This window comes from Panthera tigris, chromosome C1 (genome assembly GCF_018350195.1).
Source record: "Panthera tigris isolate Pti1 chromosome C1, P.tigris_Pti1_mat1.1, whole genome shotgun sequence".
In the NCBI taxonomy this organism is placed as follows: domain Eukaryota; kingdom Metazoa; phylum Chordata; class Mammalia; order Carnivora; family Felidae; genus Panthera; species Panthera tigris.
The window spans coordinates 9755728-9770875 of record NC_056667.1 but is presented as its reverse complement, the minus strand read 5'-3'; the positions used below and the strand labels follow the sequence as shown (position 1 = coordinate 9770875).

The 15148-nt window shown below is 55.3% G+C and overlaps 1 protein-coding gene and 1 long non-coding RNA gene across 9 annotated transcripts in view; one reads left to right on the top strand and one right to left on the bottom strand.

Annotated features, from left to right (window-relative positions):
* The first annotated feature begins 2585 nt into the window (after positions 1-2585).
* LOC122241105 lies at positions 2586-4290 on the top strand. The gene is made up of 3 exons (XR_006221072.1): positions 2586-3101; positions 3247-3426; positions 4225-4290. It is a non-coding gene; the product is annotated as an uncharacterized LOC122241105 (long non-coding RNA).
* Positions 4291-5298: 1008 nt separating this feature from the next.
* PRDM2 (PR/SET domain 2) overlaps positions 5299-15148 on the bottom strand; it is a 125143-nt gene continuing 115293 nt past the window's right edge. For 7 of the 8 annotated variants that reach the window (XM_042996077.1, XM_042996076.1, XM_042996080.1 and 4 more), the window contains 2 exons: positions 11781-11924; positions 5299-7163 (listed from right to left, as the gene is read on the bottom strand). In XM_042996077.1, coding sequence (XP_042852011.1) covers positions 11804-11924 — 121 coding nt within the window. In that variant the 3' untranslated portion in view covers positions 5299-7163; positions 11781-11803. Of the gene's footprint in view, positions 7164-9950; positions 10219-11780; positions 11925-15148 lie in introns of those variants that run through there. The other variant, XM_042996075.1, reaches the window with a different exon arrangement.

The window sequence follows — 15148 nt, the reverse complement described above, 5'->3', positions numbered from 1 at the left end:
CACGGTGAGCATTCACATGCTCGGGGTCCCTGCCTTCCCTCTGTTCCGGTCCTAGCGCGGCCAGTGTCACCTAATGGCACTTGGGTAAAATGAAGCAGATGGGAGCCATGTGTCAGCTGGCTTAGAAGGGCTCACCCAGCATGGCCCCGGGACAGGGCAGGGGGCCCACAGCCGTAGAAGCCCTTCCTTGCCCAAGAATGATGGCATTTGGCAACATCCTACCTGCCGACACCAAAACTGGTCCACTTGTTCGCCCCACTGCCAAAGGAATCACATCAGATGGCAGGAAAGACAAGATGGTTTAAAAAAAAAAAAAAAAAAAACCTTATGCATCAAGCAAAGGTCAGAGCCGCAACTCCCAAGACGTGGGCAGGCATCAAAAGCCACTTGAACACTCTTTAGAATCCTCAGGGCCACACTTGACATTGGTGACCTTCACATCCACAGCATGAGCTATAATTGAGAGCAAGGGGAGCCACTGCACCAGCTGCTGGGCTGAGGGCCAGGCCTGGCTGACAAGTTCAGGGAGAACAGCTGGAACCGGGCAGGAGGTCCCACAAGAACACAGCTGAGGGCCTTAGGCCTCTGAATAGGGTTGCCAGATTTGGCAAATACAAATTCAGAATGCTCTATTACATCTCCATTTCAGACCAACAACAAATTTTTAGCGGAAGTATGGCCCATGCAATATTTGGTACGTGTTTATAGTTTAAAAAAAAAATCACTCATTTATCTGACATTTAAATGTAACTCCGTGTGCTGGGTCTTACCCGGCAGCGTTATCTCTGCAGCAGTGACATTTAAAATAAAAGCCGCCTTACTTCCCCCTCTGCAAAAATGGTCTGCATAGACAGACCCCTACACAGAAGCAGACCATGGTTGAGGATCGGGCCGAATGCTCCACCCAGGTTGGCAACCTCGAACCAGCCATTCTCACAAAGCTGCATTCAATCCCCAACTCATCAAGGCCTCCTCTAAGGTCACTTTGCCCGCAGGATGCCTTTCAAAGCATCCCACAGTGAATCCTGAAGGCCTACTGGGTGCTGGATGCCGTAGCCAACAAAGAAATAGAGGGATAAGGTCTGTCTGTTCCCCCTGGGCTGACATTCTAGAGAAGCTGAGAAACTAGAAAATCTCACGTAGTGAATAAAATCAACAAGACCAAATGACAGGTGACAAGGAGGCCACATTAGACCTCAGGAAAGGAGGCTGAGGGGACTACACCTAAGCTGAGAGTCATGTGATTTCTGGGTGGAAAGTTACTGGTTAGTGCAAAGGTCCTGTGGCAGAAGACAGAAGCAAAACCACAATCGGTATGGCTGGAACAGAGAGAGCAAGGAAAAAGATGGTGGCGTGTAAGGTGAGGCTGGAGTCAGTGGGTTTTCTAAACCAGAAAAAGGAGTTGGATTTTATCCTAAGTGCAGAGAAAATCCTTGGAGGGTTTTTTTTTTTTCATGTTTATCTTTAAGCATGAGAGTTCATGAGCAGGGGAGGGGGAGAGAGAGAGAGAGAGGGAGACACAGAATCTGAAGCAGGTTCCAGGCTCTGAGCTGTCAGCACAGAGCCCAAAGGGGCGGGGGGGGGGGGGGGGGGGGGGGAGGTTGAACTCACAGACTGTAAGATCACGACCTGCGCCAAAGTCAGAGGCTTAATCGATTGAGCCACCCAGCCGCCCTAGTCCTTGGTGACTTTTTACAGGGACATAACCGATTCAGAGATGTACACACCGCCCAGAGAAACACACAGCATCACGGGCCAAGATCAGGGCTAGGAGGGCACAAACGAGGCAACTTCCGGGTGCAAAATGTAAGGACACCCTCACTCTTAGCTTTGTGCAAGCGCTGACTCTCAGTGGTCCCACAGCCGCCGCATGGAAGTCAGCTGGCCCAAAGTCACAGGACAGAGAGTGACCTTCCCCTGCCTCACCCTATCAGCAAACCTGCTCTTTCTCAGCCCCTGCTGCTGGAGGTGGAGGGCAGGCCAGAAGAGAGAAACTCACTTTGCGCTCCATCCGTCTCAGGCACAGGCCGCTTCCCCCTGGGCCGGGTGCTTCACCCCCCACCCGCCAGCCTCTTGGAAAGAAGGGGCAGACCCCGGGCCAGGCGGCCGTCTTGGAGCAGAGGCCTCCTCCGGCTGAGCCACGGCCAGGCAAGGCTGTTGGGGGCGGTCGGAGGCGTCCAGGCTCCTAGCCTGGAGAACCCGCGCCCTCAGGACCCGACGGGTCAGGAGCCGGACACCCCACCGCCGACCCTGCCTCTCTGCCTTCATCTCACACCTGAGTGGGGGCTGGGGGGCCAAGCCACCCTCTTCGGGGCAGGGAGCTCGGGGACCTGCTCTACCCACCCCTCCCCCAAGCGGTCCGTGGCCTCCACGTTCCTCTTGACGCCCATTGGCATGAACATGGGAGGACCCCACCCGCTCCCGCCCAGGTGCCCAGGAGGGTGGCCCGGCCTGTGTCCGGAAAGCAGTGCGCGCGCGCGACCCCTTACCCGCGGGGGGGGGGGGGGGGGGGGGAGGGGGGGTACGGACAGCACCCACCCTGCACGGATTATGAGTCTCCCCACAGGTGCACACGGCTGATAAAGCTCGAGCGTTGAAAAAAGCAAAGCTTATAAATCACGGGCAGCAAGGGATGCAGGACGATTAACAGCAACATAGAACAATTATAACAACAACCTGGAGGAAATGTCGTGGGTGCGCTCGCGCGCTCTCAAACCGCCTCAGGGCCCTGTACTCACCCTGCCCCTGATGACGTAAGCGGGGAAACGCCTACGTGACGTGACGGCGCCCCCGGAGGCGCATGACGCCCGCGTGACGCAGCGGCAGGCTGCTCTGGACCTGGGACTTGACGTCAGACGTAGCACCCGCTTCCGGTGGCGGTTGCCGGGGCAACCGGGACGCGGCCAGCGTGGAGTCTGCGCCTCGGTCGAGTGCTGACCTCAGGCGACCCCAGGAGGGATCGGAGGACGCTGTCATCCCCGCGCTGCCAGCTGCCGCAGCCGCAGGCCATGCGGGGCTCCCTGCTCCCCATCGCCGCCCCCAGCGCCTCGCTCCCGGTCTCTCCCCCAGGGGCGCAGGTTTAAGGATCTTCCAAGCACCCGGTGGGTGGGCGTCTCTGCAGCCCGCTCCCCAGTCCTGGCGGTGACTGGGCGCCAGGCACAGCCTGACGCTCAGAAAAAACACTGGAGAAGCCGGTTAATGCAAACCCCAGGGGCGCCCCTGATTCACTGCTCTGCCTGTTTGCAGACATGCTACGGCCTTTGCCCGGCGTTAAAGGTGGTGGACTGCGCAGAACTGTTGGCCAGGCAGGTGGCCCAGACCCCACCCCACCCCCCGCCCCGCCCCCAGGGATTCTGATTCAGCAGATGTGAAATTGGAGGCCAAGAATCTCCCCTTGAACAATCAGTCAGGTGATCCCTGAGGCAGGTAAATTCACTTACCTTTAAGCAAACACATAGTAGCTAGAAATCAGGAAGGTGGGCAGGGTGGTCATCCCCTTGTACAAACAAGGAACCAAGGCTAGGCCAGTGACATGTGCTGGAGCGAGCAGAGTTGGGATTTCACCCATACCATACATATATACGTGTGTGTGTGTGTGTGTGTGTGTGTGTGTGTGTGTATGTATATATATATTTTTTTATATTTATATTTATATAATTATTGTCGGGTTAGCCAACATACAGTGTATATACACTGTACTCTTGGTTTCGGGGGTAGATTCTCGTGACTCATCGCTTACATACAACACCCAGTGCTCATCCCAGCAAGTGCCCTCCTCAATGCCCATCATCCATTTTCCCCTCTCCCCCACACCTCCCATCAACCCTGTTTGTTCTCTGTATTTAAGAGTCTCTTATGGTTTGCCTCCCTCTCTGTTTGGACCTATTTTTTTCCCTTTCCCTTCTGCCATGGTCTTCTGTTAAGTTTCTCAAGTTCCACATAGGGGTGAAAACACAGATCTGTCTCTCTCGGACTTATTTCACTCAGCAGAATACCCTCCAGTTCCATCCACGTTGTCACAAATGGCAAGATATCATTCTTTCTCATTGCCAAGTATACCATTGTATATATAAACCACATCTTTATCCATTCATCAGGTGATGAACATCTTCACCCATACTTTCAAACCTCTGCTTCTCTTATGGCCAGTCTGGGGCGGAGCAGAAGTCCAGTAGCTGACTGCTATGTTCTGGGGAGCTGGGGACTGACCCGTGTTGTACACAGTTTCTACCTGCAGGTGGCTTGAGAGCTGGAGAAACCAAAGGGTGACATGAGAGGCAGCAGCGAGAGGCAAGTAGGAAATACTGAACTTTGGGCCAGAAAGGGCTGAATCCAATCCCCAGTCTACATCTGCCAGCTGTGTGGCCCTGGGCAAATGGCTTAATGCGTCTGAGCCTGTTTCTTCACCTGTGAGATGGCTGTCGAAGTACCTGTCCTGCTGGGTTGCTGTGACAGGAGAGGGAATGTGTGGGGAATGGTTGGCACATGGTAATTCTCAGTAAACCCTAGAACAACAGCTGGAGTCAATGCTGCAGAGGTAAGTTGCCAGATAAGAGCCAGCGGACCTGTTAGATACGAGTTCCTATAAACAATGAGTGATTCCCTTTTCTCAGTGTTAAGTAAGTCCCAAATACTGCACGAGTACATCCAAACAAAGGGATATCTGGCCATAGAACGGAAGGAAGCGATGTATGCTGCAACCTGGGTAAGCCTTGAAAATACTATACGAAGAGAAAGCAGCTGGTCATAAAAGATCACATGCTGCGTGACCCCATTGCGGTGGAATGTCCAGGAGAGGTAAATCTACATGGATAGAAAGTAGATTTGTGGTTGCCTAGGGCTAGCGGCTTGGGGAGAGAGGGGGAGTGACTGCGACTGGATAGGAGGTTTCTCATTGGGGTGACTGAAAATGTTGTAAAACTGAATGCAGGGACAGCTGTACAACTCTGACGACTACTAAAAAGCACTGATTTGTACAATGATGTGGGTTAACTGTATGGTATGTGAATGTGAGCTCAATAAAGCTGCTCAAAGAATATATGTACGATCACAGAGGCCTTTCTAGCCTTAGTGAAATGGCTTAACTAACTAGCTGGCACGTGGAAGAGGGTTTTGAAGGCAAGTGACCCTACTCACCAGGTAGGGTTTTCCACAGTGAGCTTCCTCGAAACCTCGGCTTTCTCTCACGGCTGGAAGGGGGCCTTCAAAGCCGCTTCATCCCACTCCCACCCTACACCCCGCAGAGATCGCCGAAATGGAAGACACAAAACACAGAAACCAAAACGATCACTCCCAGGCTTGTTCCTTACAATCGCGCTTCACACTTTTATTGTTACTTTTCTTCACATGGCAGATACAGAACCGTCCTCTTCCGTGATCCAAACCCACGCCCCAAAACCACCACTGACCAGCAAACACCACTCTTTAGAAGACCACCCCCGTTGTCGCGATCGGAACACTCGTGTAACCCTTTCCACTAGTCTGAGAGGGTGGAAAGCTGACCGGCACTTTTGCGCATGCAAAAACGAGTGGCCCCCAGCCCCCAGCGACATTTCCTGGAATTCACCATCGGCTGAAGGTGAACTTTCGAAGCTTTGGGTTCGTGAGCCTTCCTTGCTGCTGAAAGGGGAAACCTTCCAGAACGGAGAAGATGAGTGTTGACATTGATGGGACAAAATCGTATCGTGAGGATAAGGAACAGCCACAGCTTTCCATGCTTGTGAGGGTTAATTTTAGGAGTGGGCAAAAGGATTCCAGCTTATGGGAATTTACAACAAACAATGGTGTGTAGCTGGGTGGCAAATGGAAAACTGGGATGCAGGCCAGCCATCGGCACTTTTCTGTCCATGTGAGGATCTCGTGAGACCTTTCTTCCGGACCATGATCAGACCCTACACTGCAGCCAGTCGACTGAGTAATTAAATAACACAAGTTATAAAACTTTAAAAAGGGGGCATTTACAGTCAGGGACATAAATACGTGCTTTTAAAAGTGTCTACGTACATATTTACAGAGTTGCAAGATCAACCATAGTAGCCCTGGGGGGAAAAAAAAAAAGTCCCTTTTTGTGTGTGACCACTCATGTTCTCCCAAGTTCTCTCCTTCCACTGTGGGTCTGATACATCACTACTGAAAACGGAGCTGAGAAAACAGCGCCAGAGTGGTCTCAGACATCCGTGTCTGGGGTCTGCCCCAAAGGCACAAAACCCAAGACCCTCACTGAACTGGGTCCAAACTCCTAGCTCAGCTCACCCGTTTCTCCGAGACATGGGCTGTCCCTGCACAAAGCAGGGGCCAGCTCCATCGTTCCCTGGCAGGCGACTGGTGGCCTCTAGAAATCTCTTCTTCTTCCCCCTGTGCTTCTTAATCCTCCCGCTTATCTTCATTTCCCAATTTTTGTTTGTTTCCCTTTTCAGCTAATTTGGGAAGGTCAGTCGCTAACGTGTTGATGGTCCTAAGTGAGGCAAAGAAGCACTGGGGAGACCTCCCCCTCCTGCCACATGCTGTCCCATCCCCTGCCTCTCCCAAAGGGGCAACCAGGTCTGCAAATGGGGACGGGGACTTCTCTCCCAGATGCCCAGGGACTGACTAGAATTTCGAATCTGGAAACGACTCAAGCCAGCAGCTCAGGCAAAGAAGGGGGGTTTTCGAAGTGCGCAGGCCAAGGGGGTCGACAGCAAGGCTCTGACGTGTCTACACGCCGTTGATTCCCAGAGACGTTGGAAGGCTAGGGAAGGTGGGGCGGTGAGAAAGGAGACTCGGCCTCCTCCTGAAGGCCTTCCTCGGACAGGCCTAGAACTGACCCCTGAGCCAGACCACAGTCCCCGCCATGGCAAAAGACAACTCGAGAAAGCAAAAAGCAGGATCAAGGAGCTCTTGAAAAATTGCATAGTAGGAGAGGCCCCACCCCAGCAGGAAGGCTGAGCTGCAGAACACGGTCCCAGGGGCTGCACCCACGTGTCGTCCACGCTGTGGAGTCAGCTGCCTTCCTGCCTCCCTGGGGTTTGGGACCCTCGTCTGAAGACCGCACACGCACACCCACGCACGCACACACTCCCTCCCTTTCTCTCGCAGGCTCGTAAAACTGGAATAGGTCGGTACTCCCCGCGGGGCAGAGGGCAGCCAGTCCCTTTGGCTTCACTGACTCCAGGTCACTTCAGGTGCTGAAGGAGAAAAAGAAAAGAAAAATGGTAACAGTGGCCGCATCCTCAGTGCCTTCCCTGGGCTGCTGAAGCACCATCTCAGTTCTTCTAATGCAACAATTTACTGACATACACCACGCGTACAGAAAGAAAGCACAGCATGACGAATTTCCACCCGTGTAACCAGCACCCAGATCAAGAAACAGAACGTGACCAACCTCCCCTTAGCCCCCAGCCCAGGCTCCTTTCTAGGACCAGCAGTAACCCTCACCCCCAGAATAACTACCTCCCCTCGATCACCAGGGATTGATTTTTGTCCGTTTTTTAACTGAAATGGAATCAACCAGCACACGTCCTTCCCGTCTGGGCTTCTTCCACAGGGTGCATTTGGGGGATTCATCCCTTTGGAGCCCGTGCGTGCAGCTCTGTCCACCTCCTTGCTGAGAGATTCTACCGCAGGATCCTGCCACTTTCATCTGGCTGGTCCCCACCAGTGCACGAGCGGGCAGCTTCCGATCCGGGGCCACCGTGAGGGATGCGGGCGGCTAGGACTCGCTTATCTATGCCTGGAAGACACGTGTGGCGCCCAGGCGTGCCTATTTGTGCCAAGTGGAAGTGCTGGCTGGTAGGGTGTGCACGGATGACATAGGAGCTCTCCCATGCGTGTGCACACACCCGCTGAGTGTCTCCCTAGTGGTGTAACTGCTGGGTCCCACTTCAATCAATACTGCCAAAGGCTTTTCCGGAGTGATTACACTATCACCTGATTTCATTCTAATGGTCCCGATGACCCTCGTGGCAGGTGACACTGATCCCCATCTTGCATGGAAGAAACAGAGGCTCAGAGAGGGCAAGCGGCTTTCACCAGGTCAGGCTGGTAACGAGGGGCAGAGGTGGGGCTGGAACTCAAGCCGAGCCCACCCCAGAGCCCACGTGTGCCTTCCGTCAGAGCGAATGGCTTGGGCTGCGTGCCTCCTGCACAGAAACCCCACTCACAGTACTTGACCACAGAGCCAGGCTCGTGAGTCAGTCCGCAGTAACTTCTGCTGCACTGGGCAGAATAGGAGCATGGCGTTGTGCTGGGCCAAGTTCAGGGGCTCCGTTCTCTCACCCCATGGACCTGGTCATCATTCCTGTAACTCCTACTCCTTCTCCAACTACGATTCCTCTTCGTAGGAAGATAACTCAGTGGGAGCAGAAACAGCAGGGCTGATTCAAGGCAGGCTGACCACACACCAGCCACTTTCCTAAGGGCGTCTCACGTACTAACCTACGCAGTCCCTGCAGCAGACCTATGACACAGGTATACCATTAACCCATTTTGCAGATGGGCAAACTGAAACGCAGAGAAGTGAAGTACCTACCAGGACTGTTAGAGCCAGGATTCGCTTCCAGAAAATGCACACTTGACCACGATCCATCCCAACCCCCGCCCCCCGAAACCTCTTGATGGGGCTGGAAGGAGGGCGGCTTGCAGTACAGGAGGGCGCCTTCAAGAGAGGGGGCCTCCCCTCCCGGTGGGGGCCCACATGTGCCCAGGCCCATCCCTGCACAAGCCGGGGGAGAAAAAGAACGCAGAGACGGGGCCAGCCATGGAGTGGCCTGCATGTCCTCGGGCTGGTGTGGCTGGTGTTATGTGTGTATTACCTGTGGGTCATCGAGCAGGACCCACAAAAGAAGCCATCTTGCCAGTCCCCAGCCCGGGGGGCAGCCCTTCAGGGAGGGGACCCCAGCAGCAGGGGCCGTGAGCTGGACCACTGGGGCTGGAGCTGGGCAGAATTTGCTAGAGGGGAGCTCTCTTATCAGGGAGGCGGGCAGGGGGAGACACCCCACCCACCCCACTCCTGGGACCCCATAAGAGGCCAGCGCTAGGAAGCCTGCCCCGAGGCCAGCGACAGCTGAGGGGAAGATCACGGAGGCAGCCAGATGACTGAGAGGTACCAGTCCCTTCCCCGGACGTCCCCTCGAAGACCCCGGGGCCCAAGTGCAGCTGGCCCCAAGCAACAGAAAGAGACAGAGGTGGACAGGACGTGCAGGGGCAGGCTTCACGCTGGACTGGGCAAGGTGGCATGTTTTATACCTGAAAGCGAACAGAAAGCTCTGGGCTTTGCCCATGGCACCGATAAAGCCCAGAAAAGGGAGGTGCCCGCAGACAACAGTCACAGGAGAAAAGCCGAGCTCCTAGCTCGGTTCGGACCGTCGAGTAAAGTGGCCAGAGCCTCTAAGCCGGCAAGAGCAACAGGTGAGGGGCAGTCCCGGGGCCTGGGCGCTTCCAGGATGTCACCCGTTCCTCAGAACAGACCCCACTGCACACACAGTCTCACACGGGATTTCAGGGGACAAGCGTAGGCCACTTAAAAAGTCCACCAACCATTCTAGGAGTCAGACGACTCAAGTTCCGCCCCCAGTTCTGCCAACTGCCTCTCTGTGACCTACATGCCCTGCCCACGCTAACATCCCTTGTCACAGCACTGAAAAAAAATCATTCTGGAAATGTGTTAAACACGGCAATGGGCTGAACTGTGTCCCCCTCAAGATTCATATGAGGAAGCCCTCACCACCACCACCCCCCCACCCGCCGTGTGATGGGATTAGTGCCCTTACAAGGAACACCAGGGCCTCCTCTCTGCACCACGGAGGATGCAGCCAGAAGATGGCCTCTGTAAGCCGGGAGAAGGTTCTGGTGAGGACCGTGCCGGCGCCCTGACCTGAGACTTCTGCCTCCAGAACTGAAAGAGACAAATGTCTGCATGTTTAAGCCCCAGTCTGTGGTATTTTGTTATGGCGGCCCGAGCAAGACAAACAGGATAAATAAGGTGTTCTTTTAATTTGTATACACGTATATGTATCTATAGATAGATAGATCTATACAGATAGATCCACAACAGGCTTGTTGTAAATACAAATTAGAAACATAAAAAAGTTTAAGACTTGAAGGGGCAAGTTCCAGTCACCTAGAAATTAGGCCATTCAATTCCGAATGCTCACTGTTGATGGGCAAATAGAGGCTGTTAACTGCAGATGCTAATTACATTGGGCTTCTATTCACCTGAGCACCTTGCCGGGGAAGCTGCACCTGTTTGAAAATAAGGGAAGACAAGGCATACTTCCGGGGTCATGCCCTGGCCCCTGGGCAGAGCCCGAATTAGCAACGCTTGGCAAACACTGTGTCACCACCAGAGACTGCAGTGGCCAATGGACGCACGCTGTCTGCGGACGGATCAGCCCAGTCGCACCTGGCTCTCCTTCAGGTTGCAAAGAACACCTCCAGCGGCCACCACAGGGACGTCCCGGGCCCCAGAATTATCCTGGCACAGACTCCCATTCTCTGGGAGACTCCAGCCCAGCCTCTCGTCTCCAGGCCCCAATCTTCCCATCTGTAAGATGGGAGAGGGGAGGGACGATCTCCCGGGCCTTCCAGCTGGGTGCTGTCCTAGTGTCCACTTCAACTCCACTCCCCAACATCCCCAGCTCAGGGCCGTGAGCCCTCTCAGGAGCCTGTGCTGGAGACGCGGGCTCGGTTCTGGCTCAAGACAACAGACTCTCTGGGGAAAGTGGATTCTGTTTCCGTTCCCCTCCCCAAGCCCCAGAGAAATAAAGCCAAGCCCAGAGACTCCAGCAGCTTCAGGAAGGAAGCAGTGAGTGCACCCTGTGGGCATCAGGGCAGGTGGAAGGGAGGAAAGTAGAACACAGAAGACCCCAGAGTTTCAGAATTCAGCCCATTCTCGCCTTAAACAGCGATGTTCTCATTCTGAACAACCCTGGCTGCATTAAGCAGGCATCCGCAAACTTGAGTGCGTCCCAGAATCACGGGGCCACCTGCTAACACAGATTCCCAGGCCCTGCACACCAAGGATGCTTTTTAGCAAATCTGGAGTTGCACCTCGGGGTATCTTTAACCGGTGCCCCACTGCACAGGTGCATGCAGTCCTCCAATCGTTTCTTTAGAGGCTGGTCTCAGGGACACAAGGAAGGAAGATGTGCCGTGTCACCAACAAAGAAGCCCAAGCCTACTCGAAGTCACTGGCAAAGCCCAGCCCTCCCCTCAAAAGATGGAAAGTCCGGCTCCTATAAGTGAATTCAGGTTTTACCATCAGACAGTCTAGAAAGAGACTTCTGGTTCAACATAAATTTAACCTTTGTATCTTACAGAAAAGTACTACTTTCACTTTCAAATACGTTGTGCGAATAAAGACTACACGATCTTTTCTGGGCTTAAAGCCTCTGGAGGTCTCGATTAATGCTGGTTATTGTTGCTGTTCTTATTCAATCAGTAACAAGAGCTAATACTTACCTGATGCTTTCTATGCGTCAGGCGCTGATCTACATGTTCTGCGTGCATGTGACCCTTGTAATTCTCACAACCTATGAAGTAGGTCACCCCCACTTTAAAGATGTGGAAACTGAGGCTCAGAGAAGCTGAGTATCTTGCTGAGGTCCCACCGCCAGCAAGTGGCAGAGCTGGGGGCGGGGTCCAGGGTCCGCACCTACCTGCGGGAAGGCCCCGGGCTCCACCGGGCACACACCAGGCCCACCCTCTTCCCTGCTTCCCAGCCCAGCCCAAAGACCCAAGCCCCAGCCCTCCCGGGCCCCAGAGCCGCCCACGCAGTGCCAGAAGCTGCTCCACCCTCCTCGTACCTGTCAGGGAGCAGGCGAAGTGTCTACTCTTTGAAGAGGGGTCCCTGGAACTGGGCTGCAGCCGTCGCCTTGACATTCCTACACTGCCTGGTGATGTACGGGGCGGCTGGAGGAGGACACCGGGACGCCAGGCGGAGACTGTAGCTGTTGGGGAGAGAACGACACACACCATCACCAGGGGCCCACCCCGGTGCCCCAGACAGCACCCCGAGGCCCACGGCAGGTGAGCTTCAACGACCCGCGGGAGCTCCACCGCACTCCGCCCACCACCTTCCGTCCCCTTGAAAGTGATGGCGGAAGCATCCACCAGCTGGGTGCCGAGACACGGCACTCGGCAGGGGTGTCCTGGGGAACCCCCCCACCCCACCGCAGAGGGACGGGCGAGCTGGGGGCGTAGCCCTGCTGTGCACACAGCGGCTGCACTGTTTCCCCATCTGCCTTCCCAGGCACGTCCTCCCCTCGGAAGCATCTGGAGGCTCCTGGTACCAAGGTGCCTCCAGCACCTGCAGCGGGTCCTCTCCAGGCCACTAACGCTGCACTTGGCACCTTTCCCAGCCTCGCTGCGCCAAGCACGTTCATTCCGGGAATCTCTGAGCCCGGATCGTGGGACACAGGTCCGGCCCTATCTGCTACCACAGCCCGCTAAATTCGATTATTCTTTCCCAGGGAAGCCTTTAAAAGGTTTCTTAAAGGTAGGTAACGTAGACCACGATTCCTCCCCTCCCTTCACCCGGCAAACCCAGACTCATCTTTCAGGTCCTGGCTGGGATACCGCTTCCTCCGGAAAGCCTTCCTTCTTTAACCCCTGGGTGAGGCATCTCTTCTGCAGGCTCCCGCTGCCCCCTGGGGCTTCCCCACCACAGCACTTGTTCCACTGAGTCACAATTGCAACATAACGGATCTGCCTCCCTCCTGGCCCGTGAAATCCCAAGGTCAGGGCTTCTGTCTCGCTTGCAGATATATTGTAGCACAACCCACTCAGCACAACAAAAACAAGTATGTGTTGACTAAGAACCACACATACGCCGGAAGTGTGCGAAGTATTTACGTCCATCAACTATCTCCCTCTACGTACAACCTATCAAGGCGCATTTACTATATTAGCCGTAATTTACAGAGAAGGAAACAGGCGCAGAGAGGTTAAGTAACTTGTCTCAGGTCCCAGTTCTGTCCCCAGACGGAAGAATGGAAGTGAGCAGGCCCTCCGGACAGGAGAGGTGGAAGGTGAGGGGAGCGGGAAAGCAGGAAGGGTGAACACTCCGGGCACATCACCTGCACCGGGGGTTGGCCCGGAGCCAGCTGTCTGAGGGAGCGAGAGATGGGAATGGGGCCAGTCTCGAAGCTGAAACATCAGGGTTTGGATCGTGGTTCTCAACAAGGGCAAGCATTTGGCAGGTGTCCAGAGACATTTCTGGTCGTCACATCGCAGGGAAGGGATGTGGCTACCGGCGGCTGGGGTCGGGGATACTGCTAAACGTTCCACAACAATCCAAACGCTAACAGCGTCAAGGTTGCGGCAGGTAACCACCAACAAACACCTATTATGATAAGCGAAGTAAGCGAACGCGTAAACAAACAAACGTATAAACAGACAAATGAGAATCTGGCCCCCAAGTCAAGATGCAGGGCTGCCCCCGGGGTGAATTCCTCCCCCAAGCTGTGCGATCGAGGCCCGTGGTCAGCTTATTCTACTATCCGAGCAAGATTCAAGGCAGAAAACTAAGACCCAATGCTCAGCGGCAAGCCTGTGCCCCAGATGGACCACCAAAGCCCCAGGGTCACGAGGCCCATGGGGTGGCCTGGGGGCTGGCTGGTACCCCAATGTGAGCACAGCCCCTCGGGCAGCCGACCCGACTGTGGGAGAGACAGTCAGCTGGCTGGAAACCTGGCCCACCTGCACGCCCCTGTCCTGGGACACCGCGGATCCCCCTACACTGTCCCCTCTCTGCAGAAATGTCTCCAATGGAGGGGAGCAGACCCTGCATCATCAACGTCTACGTCTCCCTCTGTCACCATCATTACCCATCTACTGAACACTCAGACACCAGGTCCGTCAACGATAACTGCCCTGGCCTCCCAGCCCTCTCCAGTTGGCCGGCATTTCTCTGCTCCCTGGCACACCTGTTCCACCCTCAGGCTCCTGCCCACCTGCGGCAACCACAGCCTTGTCCGCTAGGGGGCGAGCTTTCTCCCATGTGGTTGGAGAGCTTACATTGGGGGGTGGGGGCCAAAGCGCCCGAAGGCAGGCCCCTCTTGCCACCCCTCAGCACACGGCCAGGCCCAGCAGCAGGCAACACCAGCTGGCACACACACATCCCCTGTAATTCCCAAGTACTTTCTTTCTCTGCTATTATCTCTGGACCCTCCCGGCAGCTCAAGACGTAGGGAGAACAAGCGCTTTTTACACCCATTTCACAGACGAGGACACTGAGGCTCAGACAGATTCGGAGACTTTCCTGGGGCAGCAGAGCCCAGCCCTTTCAGTTCCATGGACCACAATTTCTGGGAAACACCAAGTCACCACCTGGATGTGTCCTATTAAGACTGGGGCAGTGATATCCAGCAGGACACCTGGTCACAAAACCCTTCCGGTGGTCAGAGAACTCTTGAGAGCCCGGGGGCTGCCCAGAGCTGAGATGTCAGGTGCTGAGAAACAGCATCTCGGGAACCACGTATCTCTCCAGCTCCCAGCAAGGTAGCGGTTAACACACAAAGACCTCCTGACTCGAGGTTCCCACTCTCTAGCTGTGTGACCTCGGCAAGTCAGGGGCCTCTCTGGGCTCTGGTTTCCCCATGTGCAAAGCAGGGGCAGCCATTTCATCCATTAAATTCAGAGGAAGCTCTTAGCACGGGACACGCTGGCATTCTCCAGCATCCACCAGCACGGTGTCTGCACTGTGGCAGTCGGCGGGGACGTGGGCGCCTGCCAAGTGACACTGCCCGAGGAGGGGGCGGCACGGCCGTCAGTCCCGATCCTCGTGCCCACCTGCCTGCCTCCCAGCCTCCGAACCTCAGGACACCATCCCTGCTGGCCTGGAGGCAGAACGGGGCTAGGAAGAGCCCTGGGACCGGGATGTGAGGTCACTGGCCTTCGAAGAATTCAGGACACGGGGGAGGCACCTGGTGCCGTGACGACTGACGTGGCGGATCAGAGCAGGAGGCGGGCCAGGCCCTCCCTCCACCGGCCAAGTCCCTCCCCCTCCTCACTGGCCTCCTGGCTCCTACGCGGCCTCCCCTGCCATCTTTCTACAGAACAGCAAGCTGCCCCTTCCCAAAAGGCACCCTGGATCATGACACGCCCCTGCGACAACTGTCAGTCCCGGGCTCCCAGCACAGTGACCCCGTTCTCGTTCCTCAACACACGGCGG